General features: G+C 41.9%; 2 protein-coding genes across 7 annotated transcripts; both read right to left on the reverse strand.

Moving 5' to 3' along the window:
* Positions 1-652: 652 nt before the first annotated feature.
* Positions 653-6368, reverse strand: LOC106708904 (3'-5' ssDNA/RNA exonuclease TatD). The gene is made up of 6 exons (XM_014500506.2): positions 6198-6368; positions 5947-6127; positions 5598-5696; positions 3626-3789; positions 1212-1558; positions 653-1130 (listed from the first exon to the last, which is right to left on the reverse strand). Exons 2-6 carry the CDS (start codon positions 6086-6088, stop codon positions 968-970), a joined length of 915 nt encoding a protein of 304 aa, XP_014355992.1. The 5' UTR covers positions 6089-6127; positions 6198-6368; the 3' UTR covers positions 653-967.
* Positions 6369-8738: 2370 nt separating this feature from the next.
* On the reverse strand, positions 8739-16844 carry LOC106708925 (cyclin-dependent kinase-like 4). 6 transcript variants are annotated; one of them, XM_045681792.1, is made up of 9 exons: positions 16379-16844; positions 14396-14585; positions 13729-13848; positions 11507-11672; positions 10108-10215; positions 9834-9976; positions 9655-9750; positions 9364-9495; positions 8739-8928 (listed from the first exon to the last, which is right to left on the reverse strand). In XM_045681792.1, the coding sequence occupies exons 1-9, from the start codon at positions 16510-16512 to the stop codon at positions 8842-8844; spliced, it is 1176 nt and encodes a 391-aa protein (XP_045537748.1). In that variant the 5' UTR covers positions 16513-16844; the 3' UTR covers positions 8739-8841. The 6 variants fall into 6 exon arrangements, with proteins under 6 accessions (XP_045537748.1, XP_014356019.1, XP_045537749.1 ...); XM_014500533.2 differs by having other exon boundaries at positions 8739-8934; XM_045681793.1 differs by having other exon boundaries at positions 8847-8966.
* Positions 16845-17714: the final 870 nt, after the last annotated feature.

Genomic DNA, 17714 nt, shown 5'->3' on the forward strand with positions numbered 1-17714 from the left:
CAAAGTATAAGAAAGTAAATGCGTTACTCCCAGGTTGAGCACATGTCACTGAATAGCATTTTGTTTTGTATCGTACTTACCATTTGGGCGGGCTCTAAATTATTATATTTAAATATATAAAGAAAACTCATAATAATTTAATATATTTATTGCAAGAAATATTCTGTACAACCTAAGTAATATAATATTGTATCACAAAAGGACGTTTTGTCGAAGGCACTATGTGGTACTCTTAAATAACATCTAACAACAAAGTAATTGTCAAAAAATAAAGGAGACGACGTCGTCGTCCGGCGTCTTCTCGTCTCCTCGCGAGATAAACATTATTAAATAAATAAAAAATATTCATTATAAAAAACATGAACATGTCAAAAGCCATACACATAGTTTATTTAATACTTGCAGTCTTTGATTTCGTTGTGACTACAGCATCCAGCCGTCGCTACATCTTTACAACTATTTACAATAGTTCATCAAAATAATTGCTTTACTTATATAGGTAGGAATATGCTCTGCGCAGAGCCTCAGAGCCCGAGCCGCAGCCGCAGCCGCAGCCGGACACGCTAACTAAACTATGACATACAAAGCACAATCATAAATAACAAAGTAACAGAAAATATATAATGTATGTATATTCAATTATAATTATCTTTGATTTTGCAAAATCAAAACATAAAAATATTCAAGTGGTTCGCTTCGTTTGGAATAATATCAATGTTATTTTGTCATGATCAGTAAACCATCGGCAAGCTGGTGTCGAGACGCAGAAGTTGGCAAGATTATCTAGTGGCAGCTCGCGTCCCCTCTCTCCCCCTCTCTCCCCCTCTCTCCCCGGGCGGAGCTCGCGTCACATCTACCTATCATTTACCTAACGCAATTCATAAATCTCTGCACTCGGTAACGTAAAGTTTCCTTCTAACATATAAAAGTGACTGCGATGTGAGAGGTGGTGGGGGGTGGGGGGCGGTCAGTGGCTGAGGCCGAAGAGCTTGAGGGCGTTGAAGGCGGTGGCGAGGGCGACGTCCTGCGCGCTGCGGCCCAGGAAGCCGGCCGCCAGCTCGACGACTGCGGGCAGCGCGCACGGCTCGTTGCGCTGGAACGTGCAGTACCGGTTCACGAAGTTCATGGACCTGCGGACACGCGCCCAGCGTCAGTGGGGCGGGGGCGGGGGCCGGGGGCGGGGCGGAGCTGGGGGCGGGGGCGGGACTCACCTCTCGGTGAGGCAGGCCTTCACGTGCGGCGGCAGCTTGGAGGCGCGCACGTTGGGGTACATGAAGGGCGAGTCGGTCTCGACGAGCAGACGGTCGAGCGGCAGCAGGCGGTCGGCCAGCAGACGCCGCACGCCGTCGGCCGCCTTGTCCTTGCACACGTAGCCGGTGAGCGCGAGGTAGCAGCCGCGCTCCAGGTAGCGCAGGCCCTGCTCCGCCGACCCGGTGAACGAGTGCACCACGACGGGCGGCAGGCGCGCCCCGCCCTCCTCCAGGATGCGCAGCACGTCCTCCTGCGCAGCCTTCTCGTGCACCAGCAGCGGCTTCTGCAGCTCGCACGCCAGCTCCACCTGCACGTCGAAACACTCTCGTTGACCGATGTGCAGCGACATACGTTTGGTATGAAACTCTGATATTACTGTTCAATAATATAACGACTCGAGACCACTCGGCGCACCTCGGTTCCTATTGACTACATATTGACTACACTATATAATTACATTTTAACAAGATCAAACTCTAAACATACGTCCCGGTGTAAATACGATACCTGGCGAGACTCGGAGGCCCTCGAGGGAGTGCTGTTACACCGACCAGATAAAAGGGAATCAAAGTATCATATGTTGCCAGTTCTCCCTCCAACTCATTTATGTCAAAGGGAGTAAGGGCTATGAGGTGCGGTGACGTCACCGAGGCGGAGGAGAGAAGGCCGGCCTCCGTTTGTCCTGCTAATTATACCTCAGCCTATTAATAATTTCCTCTGCGCCGTGGCCGAGGCCGAGGTCGAGGTCGAGACGGACTCATACTGAAGTACGCGAGTTCTACAGTTTATGACTACAACTACAACAAATGACACAATGGAATGTATAAGAATACATTCCATTAAGTAAGACTAGTAAGAACTAGTTTTCTCCGAATTAAAAAAAAACGTAATAAGTAGTGTATGTGTTTTACATCTGTGCCAATTTTCATCATGATCCGTTGAGCCGTTCCGGAGATACCTTAAAACAAACATCCATCCATCTAAACATTCGCATTTATAATATTAATAAGATAAGAACTCAATTGCGTCATCTTCACAAAATAAAAATTGTAAGTACCTACATTTTGAATGGCAACAGATATTCCTGCACTAGTTACCAATGATGACTGCAACGTGTCAGATACGAGACGACAGGGGACGGGCATTAAGCAGCGGGTGACGAGTTGCAGGGGCGCGGGCGCTGAGCTAATTATACAGCGGCCGTGGTCGGGGCTTGTGTCGGGTGTCGGGCCCGAGATCGTTTCGTAATGCAAATAATATCACAGTCGTATCAATGAACAACAATTTACATTACTTCTATGAAAAGTTTTCCAAACAGTGAGCCATGTAATCTCCTCGCTTACGACTACATTACAAGACAGGATTGCTTCGTAACAAGTGCATACATTCACTTGTAATAAGGTTTACTAACGATTGTAAAATGCGATGCAGGAGAGTTCTGACACGATTAAAACTTATCGTAGCTTTGACAACATCAAATATTAAACGAAACGTGTATGCTGTTGGCGTGATTAAATAAATAAATGAATCGATAAAGACGCGCCGTGTGGCGGACAACTAAACGTGGTGTCAAAATCGGCCACACATGACACAGTGCAAAAATCTAAAGAGAAATTATTACAATTTGTAATAAACACTGTAATATAAAAGTGTCGCGTTATACATTATATTGTCGGATGTTGGGGCGCGGGGCGGAGTTAGGGCCAAATCTCGAACGGTTGCCCGACATCATTTCAACAAAGGTTTTAGTCTAATCAAGAAAAAAGAATTATCAGTAAATTTATCTGTTGCGACTAAATGCTCCTTATGCGAGTAGCGTGGGCGTGTGGGGTGAGTGTGGGGTGGCGGGGGCGAGGGGGCGAGGGGTGTTGCCGCTGCTAAGTATGTCGTAATCAACTCAGAGTGTCCGCATCATCGCACTCTGGATCTGTTCATACATGACGTCACAACAATACACTATCTCGATAATCGAGTGAATGTTTCCCCCGACCTTTGCTGAACATCACCAGTACAAACAATGGTTTATATATATTTTTATATAGATACTAATTCTGTGAAGTGGCAGTCGCGGCGACAATTTATTTATGACGAAGCGTAGGTCGTTGCTGCTCGACTGTGGCTGTTTTAAAAGTTGCTATAGGAAGTGAAGAAGTTAGGTCACAGCAGGTAGCTAAACGTCCGGGGCGGAGCGGCGGCGGTCGGAGCCCACGCAAGTGTTACATCTCAAGCGTTGCAATGATTATGTTGTTTATCTGCGCGTGCGCTGGTCAATGCGGCGAGATATTTCACTTTTTAACATGTATGTAAATAAACGTTCCATTAATTTTGCATTTTAGTATATAAAAATGAGTACCTAGATAATAGAGATGTGTACCTGCCGCTTGAAGACGGCGCGCTGCACGTGGGGCTCGGAGAAGTCCTTGGTGTAGTTGAGGCCGCACTCGCCGAGCGCCACGCACTCGGGCGCCGCCGCCACCTGCCGCAGCTCCGCCCACAGCTCCTCCTCCGACATGGACTTGGCGTCGTGCGGGTGCACGCCTGAACATGACACACACACTTTTATAAATAATTATACCTTCATGCGGTTGATTATAATGGGAGAACTTCACGGCCATTTCGAATAATTCAGACTATATCTTAACTCTAAACTGTTCATGTGTTACAGTTGAAACAGCTGCATGAAATGATATCTTTCAGAGACAACGAGACGAATGACAATGTGTAAGAAACAACCGAGTGAGGTGTCAGTACAGTTCGCAGTACAGGTGGTCACATCACATCATGTCTGAATGTGAAGATGTTATTTAATTAACACTACACTACTGGTCACAATTAGTGACTATAGCGAGCGAGTTCGTATTATCAATACATAAAATTACGAGTTTAATTTTTATTTTGATACACAATGTATACATATAATAATGTTCACAATACAAGTGGTATGTGTGCAACAACTTTTTGAATTTGACTACGTGACTGCTGACGTTATCAATTGGGGGGAGGGGAGCGAGGGCGAGCGCAGCTCCTCCCCCGCACATGTCTCATTGACATTATCTTTGGCAGATGACATGACATGATAACACTCAAAAAATAAAAAATAATTTACTTTTCGTCTTCCACTTAGCAAATAAACATATTTTTTAAGAAGTATCACATTCCGCCTCAATACCCCGTGCCACTTCCACATACGTGATATTACCATGATAAATAAACTTCATTTTTTATGTCTAGGTGCCACCAAGCAAAGCACCACCTGAATTCGCCGAAATAGCGAAGCAACCACTGCCCATAGGCATTTGCAATTGCAGATGTGTCGCCTACCTTTAATCGACGGAGGACAGGACACACAGAAAGAGAATATTCCCCACTTCTATGTGATCTCTGCCAAATCAACTTCCCCTTCCCATCATTTCCCTAAAAGAAATAGGCGACAAGGGAAAGAGGACTTTAATTACAAATCTGTCATGAGCACCCTTCATACGAATGATGAGATTCCGTCCACTTTATGCCTTTCTTCTGTATGATTGTAGTTTTGCACCAAAAGAACTGGCCCATTTTGTATTCTACCTGTACAACACACATTGCTGGTGGTGTATAAAACCTCTGGAGTGTATTCAAAGCCTGAAGACTTTAGTGACAGATGGTGCAGGGCGGATGGACAAAGATAGACATATACACAAGCTGATAACAATAATAACTACTACTAAATATTACAATTTGTCTTAATTGTTCTGATCATACTGCTGTAACATAAAGTTGCCAAACATACTAATTATTTGTTGCCTAACACTGTACAAAAGATAATAAAGTATGTTTGGTAATTAATTATATTAGGTTAATCACTTGTCTGTTTGTTATTTAAACCATTACATGCATACTCTCGGCTAGGTTAACTTAACTGATATACATGATAACATGATTCATGCAGCCATCCAACTTGATCAGATACTTTATCCAAACATTTATACACAGAAATATATTATTTGAATACTCAAAGGTTATTTTCTGTCAAAACATTATTCATATTTTTTTAATAGACTATTTTTTTTTGTCCTCATAGATCAGTATTAGTACAGATCAAGAAGTGACTAGTAGATTAATTTTTAACTAACAAAATTGTAATAATAGAACACCCAGTTACACCTATTCTTGTAGTCCATAACCAATGTTATATTAAAATAATTGGAGGCATGGACTAAGACATTGTCTCTACATTTAGTAAAAACTCTGTTGTTTAGACTGCTTTAAAATCGTACAAATTGAAGCAGATACAATTACTCAAACACATTTCACACAAAGGCTACAGACAGACTACACAGCAAGGGAAAGTTAATCAATCAACTTACCTGCTGTGGAATAAATGGTCCCGGGGTACAATCGAGTCAATCGGAGTGCCTCCTTGCTATTTCTCACCGATGTGCCCGTCACCATTATTTTCTGGACGCCTGCAAAAATTCAATACTACATATTGCAAATTTTTTTTGTAGTCTTCAAAAAATATACATAATGATTGGCGGGCCGTGTCTCTGAGGCAATTAGGTCAATTTGTACGATTTATTTAGACAGCTGGCGGCAGTGGGCAGTGGGCATCGTCACGCACATCTACATATGAATGTCGACACATCGCAACATTACTGCACGCAATGTTCATGATGCCACTCAGCCACTCTTCCGTAATGTAACATTGACACGCACCTGCATCTTTCGCCCTTTGAATTACTGAATCGAGATCACGTCCATACTTTTTATTTGTCAGATTTGCGCCGATGTCGATCACAATAAGATTTTCATAACAACCCTTCAGTTCCTCCGGAATTTGCGTTTCTTCAGACGTCATCCTTAAATTTTGTTTGAAGCTTATTGCTTTGGTGTTTACCTGTGATCAAAACAGATAATTATAAGCTTCATTAATAAATTGCTACTAATTGTTTTTAAAATATACTTACAAATTGTATCAAACACTCCTGCTGAATAAGCTTCTTAAAATTCTAATGACTAGTAAAATGAACACCCCTCTTACTGAGCTGCCACCATGTTTTGAAGTAAGTTTTCTTCAAACTTCAGACTGCTTCAGACTCCGACTTCAGTTTTCTCATATGAGACCAGTTCTCATTTGTCCTTATTTATAATCCAATAAAATCACATGAAGATTTTTATTTTACCATTCATTCTGGTTTCCTATTTGACAAAAACATTCAATTCCATATTTCATTCGTTTCATTCGCGGAAAATAAATCGTGTAACAGAGAACAGATTTTTTTACGTTCCGTTTTCGCTTTGCTTTAATCTTGAAATTTTTTTCGTGTCTCTTTAATTTTTGTTTCCAAATTATGAAAAAAACAACATATCTTTATGTTGTACTGTTCTTTTCTTATTAAAGTCAAAGATTAACAGTTTTAATTAGCTTTAATAAAAAAATAAACTTTAAGGATTTATGACTAGATTGGAACTATTTGCTAAACATTATTTTTAAGATTTCGTATCCCGAAAAGAAAATCCAAACCCTTATAGGATCACTTTGTCGTCTGTAAAGATCCCTTGGAATTTATATTAAATACTCCCTTTGGAGCTGTGAAAAATTCAAACTACTAATGTTCTAAGACAACGTAATCAAATGATATAGCCGTTTATGCCGACACTCGCAAGGGAAACAAGATCTACAGGGTACTTCCCGTGAAGTCAAAATCTTGATATTTGGTACACCAAGCAACGTGTTATAGTACAGATAAAGGAAAAATTGCGAAAACCGTAAATTTTACTTTCGTACCAACTATCAACTAAATTGGCAGGTCACAGCACAATACTATAACTATGTAAGTTGTAAGCCGAAGTGCCGCGTGCTGCCTGATGACCCAAAGTTCGCAGCTCAAAACTTTATGCAGATACATTGATCTGATTCGAAGTTGGCTAACTGATTTGCTTTACACACGTGAACCGTGAGCAGTCTGACGCAGATCATCAATTTAATTTTAAATTGTAAAATAAAACTTGACAACTCAGATAAAGAACTATACTCGGAAATGTACTCGGTCCTAGCTTGACAATGACATATAACATTGATTGACATTGACAGAAAGCAATATTTGTTTCTGGAAATAAATGTTATTCATAGAAATATAACCTAAACATATAAAATAAAAATTCTATTGTTTTTAAGAGTTAGCTGTCACTTCAGGACTTACAATGAAAGTGAAACAATTTTTTTCTAAAAATTTAGTCGTGATCGTCCTAGTCCCAGCTATTATAGGAGCACATTATGGCTGGGCTAAACTGCAAGGTATTGACTACCTTGTTAGTCCTGAAGATAGGAAAAAATTGCCTTTTGCTTCGGTAAGGATATTTTTCTAATACTGAAAACATTTCTCACTTTTTTCATTTTACGATACTAAATTACGTTATGATAGTACTTTGCTTCAAGTAAAAAAAAAAAAATATTGTTATTTAGAAAATAAAGGCCACAAGGTTGTAGGCAAAGGTCCTGTGTTTGATTCGTCACAAAAAAACGAATGAAAGAACAAATTTTATTCTAAATCTTGTGCAGTACCAATAGCTTAAATTAATTAATATCTAATTAACTAATATATTAATTAATGATAATTTTCTGTACAAATTTTCATTTTAGCTCTTCAAAAAAGACTGAGACTGAGATAACATAAACGTAGAAGTAGATAAACATAGAAGATGATTGTTAAATACTGTATATATTTATGTTAACATGTTAGGGTGATAAAAAAAAAATTAGAGGTCCTACATTTATAGAGCAATATGGGAACAGATAATTCAACAATGTGAAAACAGAATTGAAAGATAAAGTTATTATTTTGTATAGCAATGTTACAAGAACATAACAGAAAATAAGAGATGGAACTGTGTAAGAAATAAGTATAACCAAATGCATTGTTTTATTTTATATTCCTTTCAGTTAATTGAATCTGTTTTCTATAGTAACATTGCCCTTGTAGAGGGTACTGGAAATATGTAGTGCTGACTATTTTGTACCAGTAGCCAACTTATATTTATATAGTTGTGGCAGAGATGAAGACAGGTGAGTTGACATGTCCTGGGATCAAACTCAGAGTCCATTATAGAGCTAGCTGGCGGCACACTGTGGAGGTCATCAGCCACAGCATACCAACATATACATACTAGCTTTTACTTTGCGGGTGGAATAAAAAAAAATTAAAAGGTACAAAAATGTATCCTGTGTATGTCAATCTCCTGGTTCTAAGCTACCTTCCCACCAATTATCAGCCAAATCAATTCAGCTGTTCTTGACTTATAAATAGTTTCACTAACACTAGTGAAAAAACTTTGCCCTTCTGTGACTGTCGGGTAAAAAGTAGTAAAAAAAAGAATTAAAGCTATCACTCAATAATCCTATACTCAAGTATGATGCAATGCCTCGGCCGTAATGCTTGAAATAAGACGTTTTTACGATTTTAGAAGCCACCATTACCATTTTATGACTTATGATTAAAACAGGCGAGGGTAAAGAAAAGAGATATGCTTTTGCCGTATAATTTATTGCATGCGCGTGTGCGAGGTGTGCGGCGTGTGAGAGTCGGGCAGGGGGGCGAGCGGCGCGCGGCGTCAGATGGTGGGCAGGTGCGCGCGCTCGGGAGGCTTGTGACGCGGAGCCGCGCGGCCGCACGCTAGCGCCGGCAGCAGCGGCGACGACTGCACCTGCACAGTGCACCACACCAACACGCGCTCCGCTACACACTCACAACTATTAATACAAGTGGTAATTGCTGTGCTAACAAGGTATTATATGTTGGTGCTAGGTAGCCTTATTGGTTGACGATGTCCAGCGAAGAGTTACTTTTAAAAAATTACTAATGTGGAATCTGTATAATGAAACTGCTAACCGCCATATTCCGACACAAACATAGCGGGGGCCCAATTTAATTCATGGCATATTCATTTTTTCTTGCCGCTTTTCTTTTTCTGTAAACTCGCCGAGTCCTGTAAGTTCTGCTGCGAGTTGGTGGACTCCGACTGTCGCTTCGTCGCCGACTGCTGCGGGGAAGGGTCGGGTTGAGGAAGGTGCGTGGGAAGGAAGGACAAATTTATGTCAAGGAGAAAGTTATTTTCATACGAACGAAATAATACCTGTCCTCGGCGCGCTTTCTCGTAGTCGTGGTGCGGGGGCGGCGGCACGCTGAACATGAAGTTCTCGAAGAGCGCGTGTCGCAACAGCTGCTCGCACGACCACCGCGACACCGGATCCTTGTCCAGGCACTTCTGCACACGACAAGGCGTTGCATTGTCTTAGCAAAGTGAAAATTCCGTGTAGTTTCCCCTTCATCGACAACTCAACCGACCACAAAGTGTAAAACACAAAAGAAATATAGAATTTAGGCAGACCAAAAAGTTGTAATTAGAATGAATAGGGAATGTTACTTTTAAGAAGTCCATGAGCAATTCGTTGTTGGCGCAGCGTTGCGGGATCCTGGTCTCAAGCGGCTGCAGCTGAGCGGGTTCGGGCAGCGCCATGCCCTGCGGACACCACGTCGACCAAAGTTATTACAACACTCTTCTCGTCACAACATCGGCGTCGTTGTCGTGGGTGGAGGGTTTACCTGGAAGAATGTATTCTGCGAGAAGATGGTCATGTGTCGCGGCAACAGGTCGCCCAGCGTGCAGCGGATGAGGTGCAGCTGGTCTAAGTCGCTTTTGCCCGGCCAAAGCGCCTCACCCGACACCAGCTCCGCAAAGACACACCCTGCAAACACCATAAACTCATAAGCACCTGTATAACTATACGACGCCCTTTTATTTGGGCTCACTTAGGGCAGTAATAGAAATTTCAGCAATAACTGAGCTTAGGAAGTAGCGGTGTTTGCCGCGACTCACCGATGGCCCAGACGTCGACGGGCGGGCCGTACATGGTGTCGCCGACGAGCAGCTCGGGCGCGCGGTACCAGCGCGTCGCCACGTAGTCCGTGTAGCTCTCACCGGGGCCTGGGCATGTAGACGCACGGCCAGTCAGCTAACTACCTCACCAAACCACAACTCTACTATATGGCTCGAGGATAGGGTACGAATACAAGAGTACTTTTGGCACAGAATGAGTGGCTAGTGTATTGCGCTGGCTGCTCACTCACGAGTGTCTCCGGTATTGTGCAGCGTGTGCACCGCAATCACATCACGCTACTGTGTGGACACAGCGACGTCAGGGGCGCCCATTCAATTAGCTTAAAAAAAGCGCAATAAATGCTAAACTATAACTACATTATAGTATATATTGTATACCTACAGCTACCTATGTATTATTCGTACGCATGTAATAAGTAAACACCTATATTTACACTAACAGTACCTACATTAAGATAGTAAGAACTAACATGACTCCTGCACCTATAAATCTTTCAGCAACACAACTAAGGAAACATCGTGGCCTGTAGTTGGTTGTAACTAATGACTACTATACAAAACACGACATTTCTTGCATATGCATAGCTTAGACAACCTGACTTGTTAATAACAGACGTATGTAGATAGATTATAAGTTGATGTCAACAGTCGGTGTTGCCGCCGCTGTCGCCGCTGGTTGCAATCAAGTTAAGGCACGTGAGCTGCGTCGCGAGTATGCTTTATCGCATTATCTACATATTTTACGTTACCAAATCATAATTTCTTATATTTTCCTTGTAAATATTATCAAATTCAACTCATTATATTTCAGCCTTTTCGTACTTACTAAATGTTAAAAAAATTATTAATCAATGGCTATGTAATTACTAATTACTTAGATTTCGTAAGGTAATATCAGAATTGATATTTACTAGCTCTCTTCCTGACGTCTACGCCGAAGGGGATCATAGTGTGCACCGAATACTCGGAGGAGCAGCTCCCACCTGGGGATGCCGCCGCTGGTTCAGGACTTAGGCAGATAAGACAAGGATAAAGGATTTTTAATGATGGTCTGAGGTCGTGGCGAGGAGATGGAGAGAACCGTATCTTTATCGTGTCATAAAAACTTTTAAAATTGCGGTTACGGCGTGTCGATAATAACTTTTAATAGACACGCCGTAACCGCAATTAATTTGGTAAAGCCTAGGAGCACTTCGGTGCCTCCTACATGGCCAAAACGTGATCGATAGAGAATTGTAGGACGACGGGCGAGGTGAGCTTACTCTAGCCGTTGCAATTTGTATGTAGCAGGGGCGGGTTCGACCCTGATGGATGAGGATTTTTTAGCGTAAGGAATTTTGATTTAAACTTCAGCAATATGTGGGCGTGGCGTACGCACTGATCATCCTCGCGAAGCCAAAGTCGCACAGCTTGACTACGCCGTCGGCCGTCAGCAGGATGTTCTCGGGTTTGACATCGCGGTGGATGCAGTTGTGCCGGTGGCAGTACGCCACACCCTGCAGCGTCTGCCAGATTATCTGCTTCGACAGCAGCTCGGGGCAGCCCTGTACACACACACATTATCCTCTATGTCACATATGAGTGGTATCTCACCTACTTTATGATTTCTTACGTAAGCTTCAACTGACCATAGTGGAATTGTGGTCATTTAAACAGGTGACACGGACATGGGGTTATAGGTTTTGGTAGTGGTACTTAGATGCCAGCAACAACAACATCTGTTGCACGAATGAGCCAGATCGGCGTAAAGTGGAAGCAATTTCGCGTTTCATTCGATGAGTGTGCGTGTCGGAGGCCTAATTTTAGTTTTCATTCCCATTTTTTTCTTATAAGGAAAGGATGGGAAGGGGAAGTAGATTTCACGGAGGAGAGGACGTATACGAAGGGATAATATTATGTTTTGTGCGCCCCTTTCTCTGTCGATATATGGTAGGTAAGGCATGTGCAATTGCAGATGTATATTATAAAGTTTATTTATAAGTTTGAACTATGATCTTGTGAATAAATTGTACACAGATTGTGACATTACACGCGACAGTAACTATTACACAATCTGTACGAAATGTTATATTTATATGTATGTATTTACACACTTGGGTTTGTGTAATGCCTACTTAAACTCGCGCAAGCGAAAATATGTATAAACAGCTGAGGTACTGGATTTTTATACCTAATATCCAGTATTTCTATATATATAAAAGAAAGTCGTGTTAGTTACACTATTTATAACTCAAGATCGGTCGAACTGATTTAGCTGAAAATTGATGGGGAGGTAGCTTAGAACTAGGAGACGGACATAGGAACGTTTTTTATCTTGTGTGCATTTTTTTATATTCCGCGCGGTCGGAGTAGCGGGTAAAAGCTAGTTTATAATATTTTTTTACAATATCATTGCGAAGGAAAGATGTATGGACCTGTAGAAGATTGTGAGACTCGCCGAGGCGTTATACAAGAACATCTGAATAATGTAATATAGACCTAACGTATTGTTACTTGGGTACCAAAGTATTTTTAAATTTTCGCATTTCATATGTACATTCATGAGACGCAAAAGAATTCTGTAATAATAGTATCTATGAAGAAATTCAAACACATACTCACGTGTGAAATTAACTAACCAGTACTTACTGGGCCTGAGTGGCTGACTATGACTTATTCGCCCCTAATTTGGATATACTCCGAACCGCTCGGTGGAGACATGTGAAGTTTTCCATAAGAAACTACATGTTAGCGGACGCGATGGCCTCGGCGAGCACAATCCCTGAAACTGCCCCCGCCCCCCGCCTCCGACCCTGACCCTGACCTTCTGACATTTGCTACATCACGTAATGTTATAAATAGATGATGATAATGGGCTAAGCGTTTCGGATTTCCTCAACAATCCGTAAAAGTAAAAGTACTTCGGATAAAAGTTTGCTTGCTGCTTTAGTTATGTACTAAATTACTTCGCCACTTTTATATAAAGGACTTCTCTTTCAATGTATTAAATTTTCAAAAAAATTGTTGGTTTTTTTCAATAGTTCAAGTACTTCGGTTGTGTTGTTGTAGATATATATAAATGCTTACATACTTACGCGCAAAATACTTATATTTTACGCGTCTTGTTTACCAAACCAAATTTTTCCAAGTAGGTGTTTCATATAAGTCTGTAAACTAATAAATCACGGGGAGTTACATTAGTTATACTTTGCTATTATTATTCATGGTACAAAAATATAGCAATATTGGTAAAATTATTAACCAAGTTATAGAATAGCACGCACGCAAGCGGGCTGGCGGGCCGGGCCGGCGAGGCGCCGTGCGGTGCGGCTTGTGCAATGCACTGAGCAACTTAACTTCACTAGCTTTTACAAACGCCTTCCCGAGCCCTGCTATGTCTGTGTTGCAATGTCGCTTGTACGAAATCGAGAGCCAAGGTGACTGCATTTTGAAACAACACATAATTAAAAAAATATCTTGACAGTCGATTACTTTCATACGAAATATGAATAACAAACATGTTAGTAATCGGGTGCGTATGTAAAATAAACCGATTAGTGTTTTAAAAGATTGTGGTTGTGGGGTGGTGCGCGGTGCGCGGTGCGAGGCGGGGTAACTGACCGCAGGGTACTTGTCCAGCTCGTGCAGCACGGTGTGGTCGCAGTACTCGAACACTAGGTGCAGCTTGCGCTTGCGCCGGAACACCTCCAGCAGGTTCACCAGGTTTGGGTGTTTCAGATTCTGCCACAAAAACGTTACAAATTACATGATGAAAAATGTCACGTATTCGTAATCATACAAAGCACGTGGCGCGGCGTAGCGACGCGGCTGCCGGCTCTGAATAGCGCTAGGTCCTCGGCTTGTCTATGTCTAGAGCACTTCCCATATATTTATAGCTTTCTCAGTAAAAAAATTGTGCTTCCAACAATTACAAACTCAATAATAAAAAAAAACAACCAAGTATATAGATATAACATTACTTAAATCGAAAATATACGGAAAAAAAGGAAAAATCAAATACTAATTTGGGGGGATAGCCAGCGCTGATCTTTCGCGAAAAACTTTAGGATTATGCGCATCTCAGTTACAGTGGTGGATAACCAAATACTTTCGAGTATACTTACCAGATACTAGATAGTTTTATATCGTAACCAACAAACACGCACAATAAGGATAATACCGAAAAAAATATTGAAAGCCAGAGAAAGGCTTTCGCACAAGGGTGAAATAAGCAGGACCGACATAACAAGAGGCAGTGCCCGGTGTCGAGCGGGATGGAGGCGCTCACCTTGAGCATGCGTATCTCACGCAACGCGATCTTCCGGATGAGCGGGTCGTCGTCGTTCTCGAGGAACTTCTTGACGGCGACGAGGGCGCCGGTTTCGCGGTCGCGACATTTGTACACCAGTCCATACGAGCCCTCGCCCAGCTTGGCCAACTTCTCGTAGCGCTCCATGGCGCGGCTGCTGGCCCGCGACCTGCGCCATACACGTACACATCACAACAACCTACCTACACATTATTATATATTATTTTAAATGATTAGTAGCGACCCAATGACATTCACATCTCGCAGATGTTATGCAGCCGTTACGTAAGGGAAAGCTAAGGTTTGACAAATTCAAGAGGAGAAAGAAAGGAAACTCCTCAGTACCCGGCGGCCGCGACCTCTGCAGACACGAGGGCGCGGTCCACGGAGCCGGACATCTCGTCCGACGCTTCACTGTAATTTCATCCACATGCCTGATAATTTTACAAAGTTTGAAACGAGCCGACAAACATAATCCGCTCGTTCGTATGTTTTACAATACCGACTGACGCCAAAAAGAAAACATTTACGTTTTTGTGTTGTTAAGCTTACTTCAAATGACAGAAGTTAGACAGACTTATCACTTATTTTTTCTTCGGCGACGTTTACAGATAGTTAATTGTTAAAAAATCCCTAGGAATAGAGGAATCCATAGAGGAGTTTGTAATATATACAGGAGAGGCTTAGTCTCGCCCCCTGCACAGGCCCGCAGTCTTTGCCCTATCCAACGGATAGGACAAAGGCTGTCAGATTCAACGGCCATTCTCACTAGAATAAGAAATCTGAACGCTCTGGGGCCTGAAAGGAATTTTAGGTAAAGTTACTGAGCTTGTTGAAGCAGAGTTTCAAGAGCGAACAGAGTCTTCTGAATCAACTCTTTTTTTTTTTTTTTTTTTTTTAATATATTGGAAAAGTTAGCGCTTGACCACGATCTCACCCGGTGAGGTGAAGATGTGGTCAAAAGATGGTACGCGCTAGCTTTGTAGATGCCTATTCACTCTACTCTTGAAGGCCCCCACATCGTATTTGGACGGAAAAACTGACGCCGGCAACTTATTCCAATCCTTAGCAGTACGCACAAGGAACGATGATTCAAACTTTTTCGTTCGAACGCGTGGCACGTCTACTACATAAGGATGGATTCCAGCCGTATGTCTAAACGTCCGATGGTAGAATGGTGATGGTGGAATTATATCGTGTAATTCCTGCGCACACTCCCCAAAATGCAGCCTGTAAAATACCGAGAGACTAGCCACTCTACGCCTGTGCTCAAGACTGATTAGATTTAGGTCTTGGTCACCGAACAACTTTTTGGCTCGCCTCTCCACTGAATCTAGTGCCGCGAGTTGGTACTTTGCTGCGCCTGCCCAGATATGACAGCAGTACTCCACACATGGCCGGATCTGTGCTTTATACAGGGTCAAAAGCTGTCCCGGTGTAAAGTACCGCCGTACCTTTGAAAGGACTATTTACTATTTAATATTATACCTGGTTGTATCACAGCACCAATCACAGCATTCATGTGGTTACTTCATTTAATTGACGAAACGTCAAGACTTAAGTATTAGGTATATTTTACTTTTAACTTTCGACACTACCGAGGAGCAACACCTCAAGTATTCTTACTTATATTATAAATGCGATGAGTTTGTATGTTTGTTAGAAGGAAGGAAGAGGCCAGAACGGCACAATAGATCTCGCTGAAATTTGGCATACATAGTAGTGCCTGGTAGATGTAGAACATAGTTTGAAAGAAACTAAGTTTTTTTATTAATTCCGCGCTGACGGAGTCGCGGGCAAAAGCTAGTATTATATAAATCTAATGACACGAAATAAAGACCAGCATACTTTTATTTATTTGCTATATACACCATTAACTCGCTGTCTATCTAGATATGAGCAGTACAAAGGCGATACAGGTACGCAGATGACATCGTGAGCATATAACGTGACATTACGTACCTCCTCGGCAGCAGCGGCAGGTTGTTGCCGAACAGCCAGAGACGTTTATCACCGAACCATTTCTCCATGCAGGATGCCACGTTGTTCCACAGCTTGGATGTCGCGAGTTCCCGTCGCTCAGCGGTGTCCTTCATTCGTGTCGTCGGAGGCACGGTCCGACCGCATTCCCGCCTAAACCAACCTCGAAACTATGCTTCGGGATTGCGTAAACGATTTGGTGGCAGAGAAGCGCTCCTCGCTAAAGATGCCACTGTAATACGTAGTGCCGAAGTAATATCGATCGTCGGTTTGTTTACACGTTTGTGTCCGCCTGTGCACATGACAACCGTCGCCGTCACCGCCGCCGGGCCTCGCTCTGCAACTAAATACCACTCACTAATCTCCTTTCAGTACATATTGACGAACCATAAAACAATCCAATTGTTCAGCGAACATTTGTTTATCTGAATGATAATACATGTTATTAAATCACATAGGCAGAGGTAAGCATTTGATGAAATAAAACAATTTAGGTAACACATTTAGATTTTGTTATGATATCGATTGGAGATATACAGCAGTTACCAATCGATTATGAATGCCTCCCGTTTGTAATTTGCTGAGACACATTACAAATTCTACCTTGGAGTACCGCAATACACACTTAGTGGATGTAGACTATAAAATTATCTCAATAAGTCGAAAACAATGTTTGTATTAGGGGTTTACTTAGCTCAGGCCTTATTTAGCAATATCCAAGTAACACTTGAGTGAGGTACTTGCAAATTATCTGAAGTAATTCTTCGTCGTCATTTCATAAACTTCAAAAAAGCTTTATTGGTATTATGCTTCACTCAATTTATGAGGTATCTAACGTTCAAGATTTTTTGCTTTCCCTGTTTGTTTTAAATGTTTTTTTATATTATAAGTTAGCAAACGAACAAGCGGCCACCTGAACACGCCGAAAAAGCAAAGCTCGAAAACGCGGAATTGCTTCCACTTCAAGCCTGTCTTCTCTGTGGTTGTGGTATTGCAGCGGGCGAGCCGATCAATTACAATACCACGAACAGTTTGCTGGCGTCTACCACTGTTAAAACACTTTCATTCAAACACCCCAATTTCATATGTAAAGACGTTATAGTATGATCTTTTTTCCAGTGACCTCTATAAATACATACATTTATGCTGGACTTGCTGTAGGACGGATATATTGTGCCTATTTGATTTTTAACACTATAGCGCTAACAGCGCCGGTGTTGGAAAATGGAACTAATAATAGAGATAGGAATGGTGTTTCGATAATTAATACCCACTATTTAAGTCATAACCGTTATACTAACGTATTCAATCAAATATA

Source organism: Papilio machaon, chromosome 17, assembly GCF_912999745.1.
Source record: "Papilio machaon chromosome 17, ilPapMach1.1, whole genome shotgun sequence".
Classification (NCBI taxonomy): domain Eukaryota; kingdom Metazoa; phylum Arthropoda; class Insecta; order Lepidoptera; family Papilionidae; genus Papilio; species Papilio machaon.

What these genes read in the sequence shown, in the direction of transcription:
- LOC106708904 (XM_014500506.2), bottom strand. Translation starts at nt 6,088, where the DNA reads ATGACGTCTGAAGAAACGCAAATTCCGGAGGAACTGAAGGGTTGTTAT. An exon ending in TCAAAGGGCGAAAGATGCAG is followed by an intron (nt 5,697 to 5,946) that starts GTGCGTGTCAAT and finishes GAATTTTTGCAG; the next exon opens with GCGTCCAGAAAATAATGGTG. An exon ending in GACCATTTATTCCACAGCAG is followed by an intron (nt 3,790 to 5,597) that starts GTAAGTTGATTG and finishes TGTCATGTTCAG; the next exon opens with GCGTGCACCCGCACGACGCC.
- LOC106708925 (XM_045681789.1), bottom strand. Translation starts at nt 16,512, where the DNA reads ATGAAGGACACCGCTGAGCGACGGGAACTCGCGACATCCAAGCTGTGG. An exon ending in CTGCCGCTGCTGCCGAGGAG is followed by an intron (nt 14,586 to 16,378) that starts GTACGTAATGTC and finishes TGTATGGCGCAG; the next exon opens with GTCGCGGGCCAGCAGCCGCG. An exon ending in CGTCGACGTCTGGGCCATCG is followed by an intron (nt 9,977 to 10,107) that starts GTGAGTCGCGGC and finishes TGGTGTTTGCAG; the next exon opens with GGTGTGTCTTTGCGGAGCTG.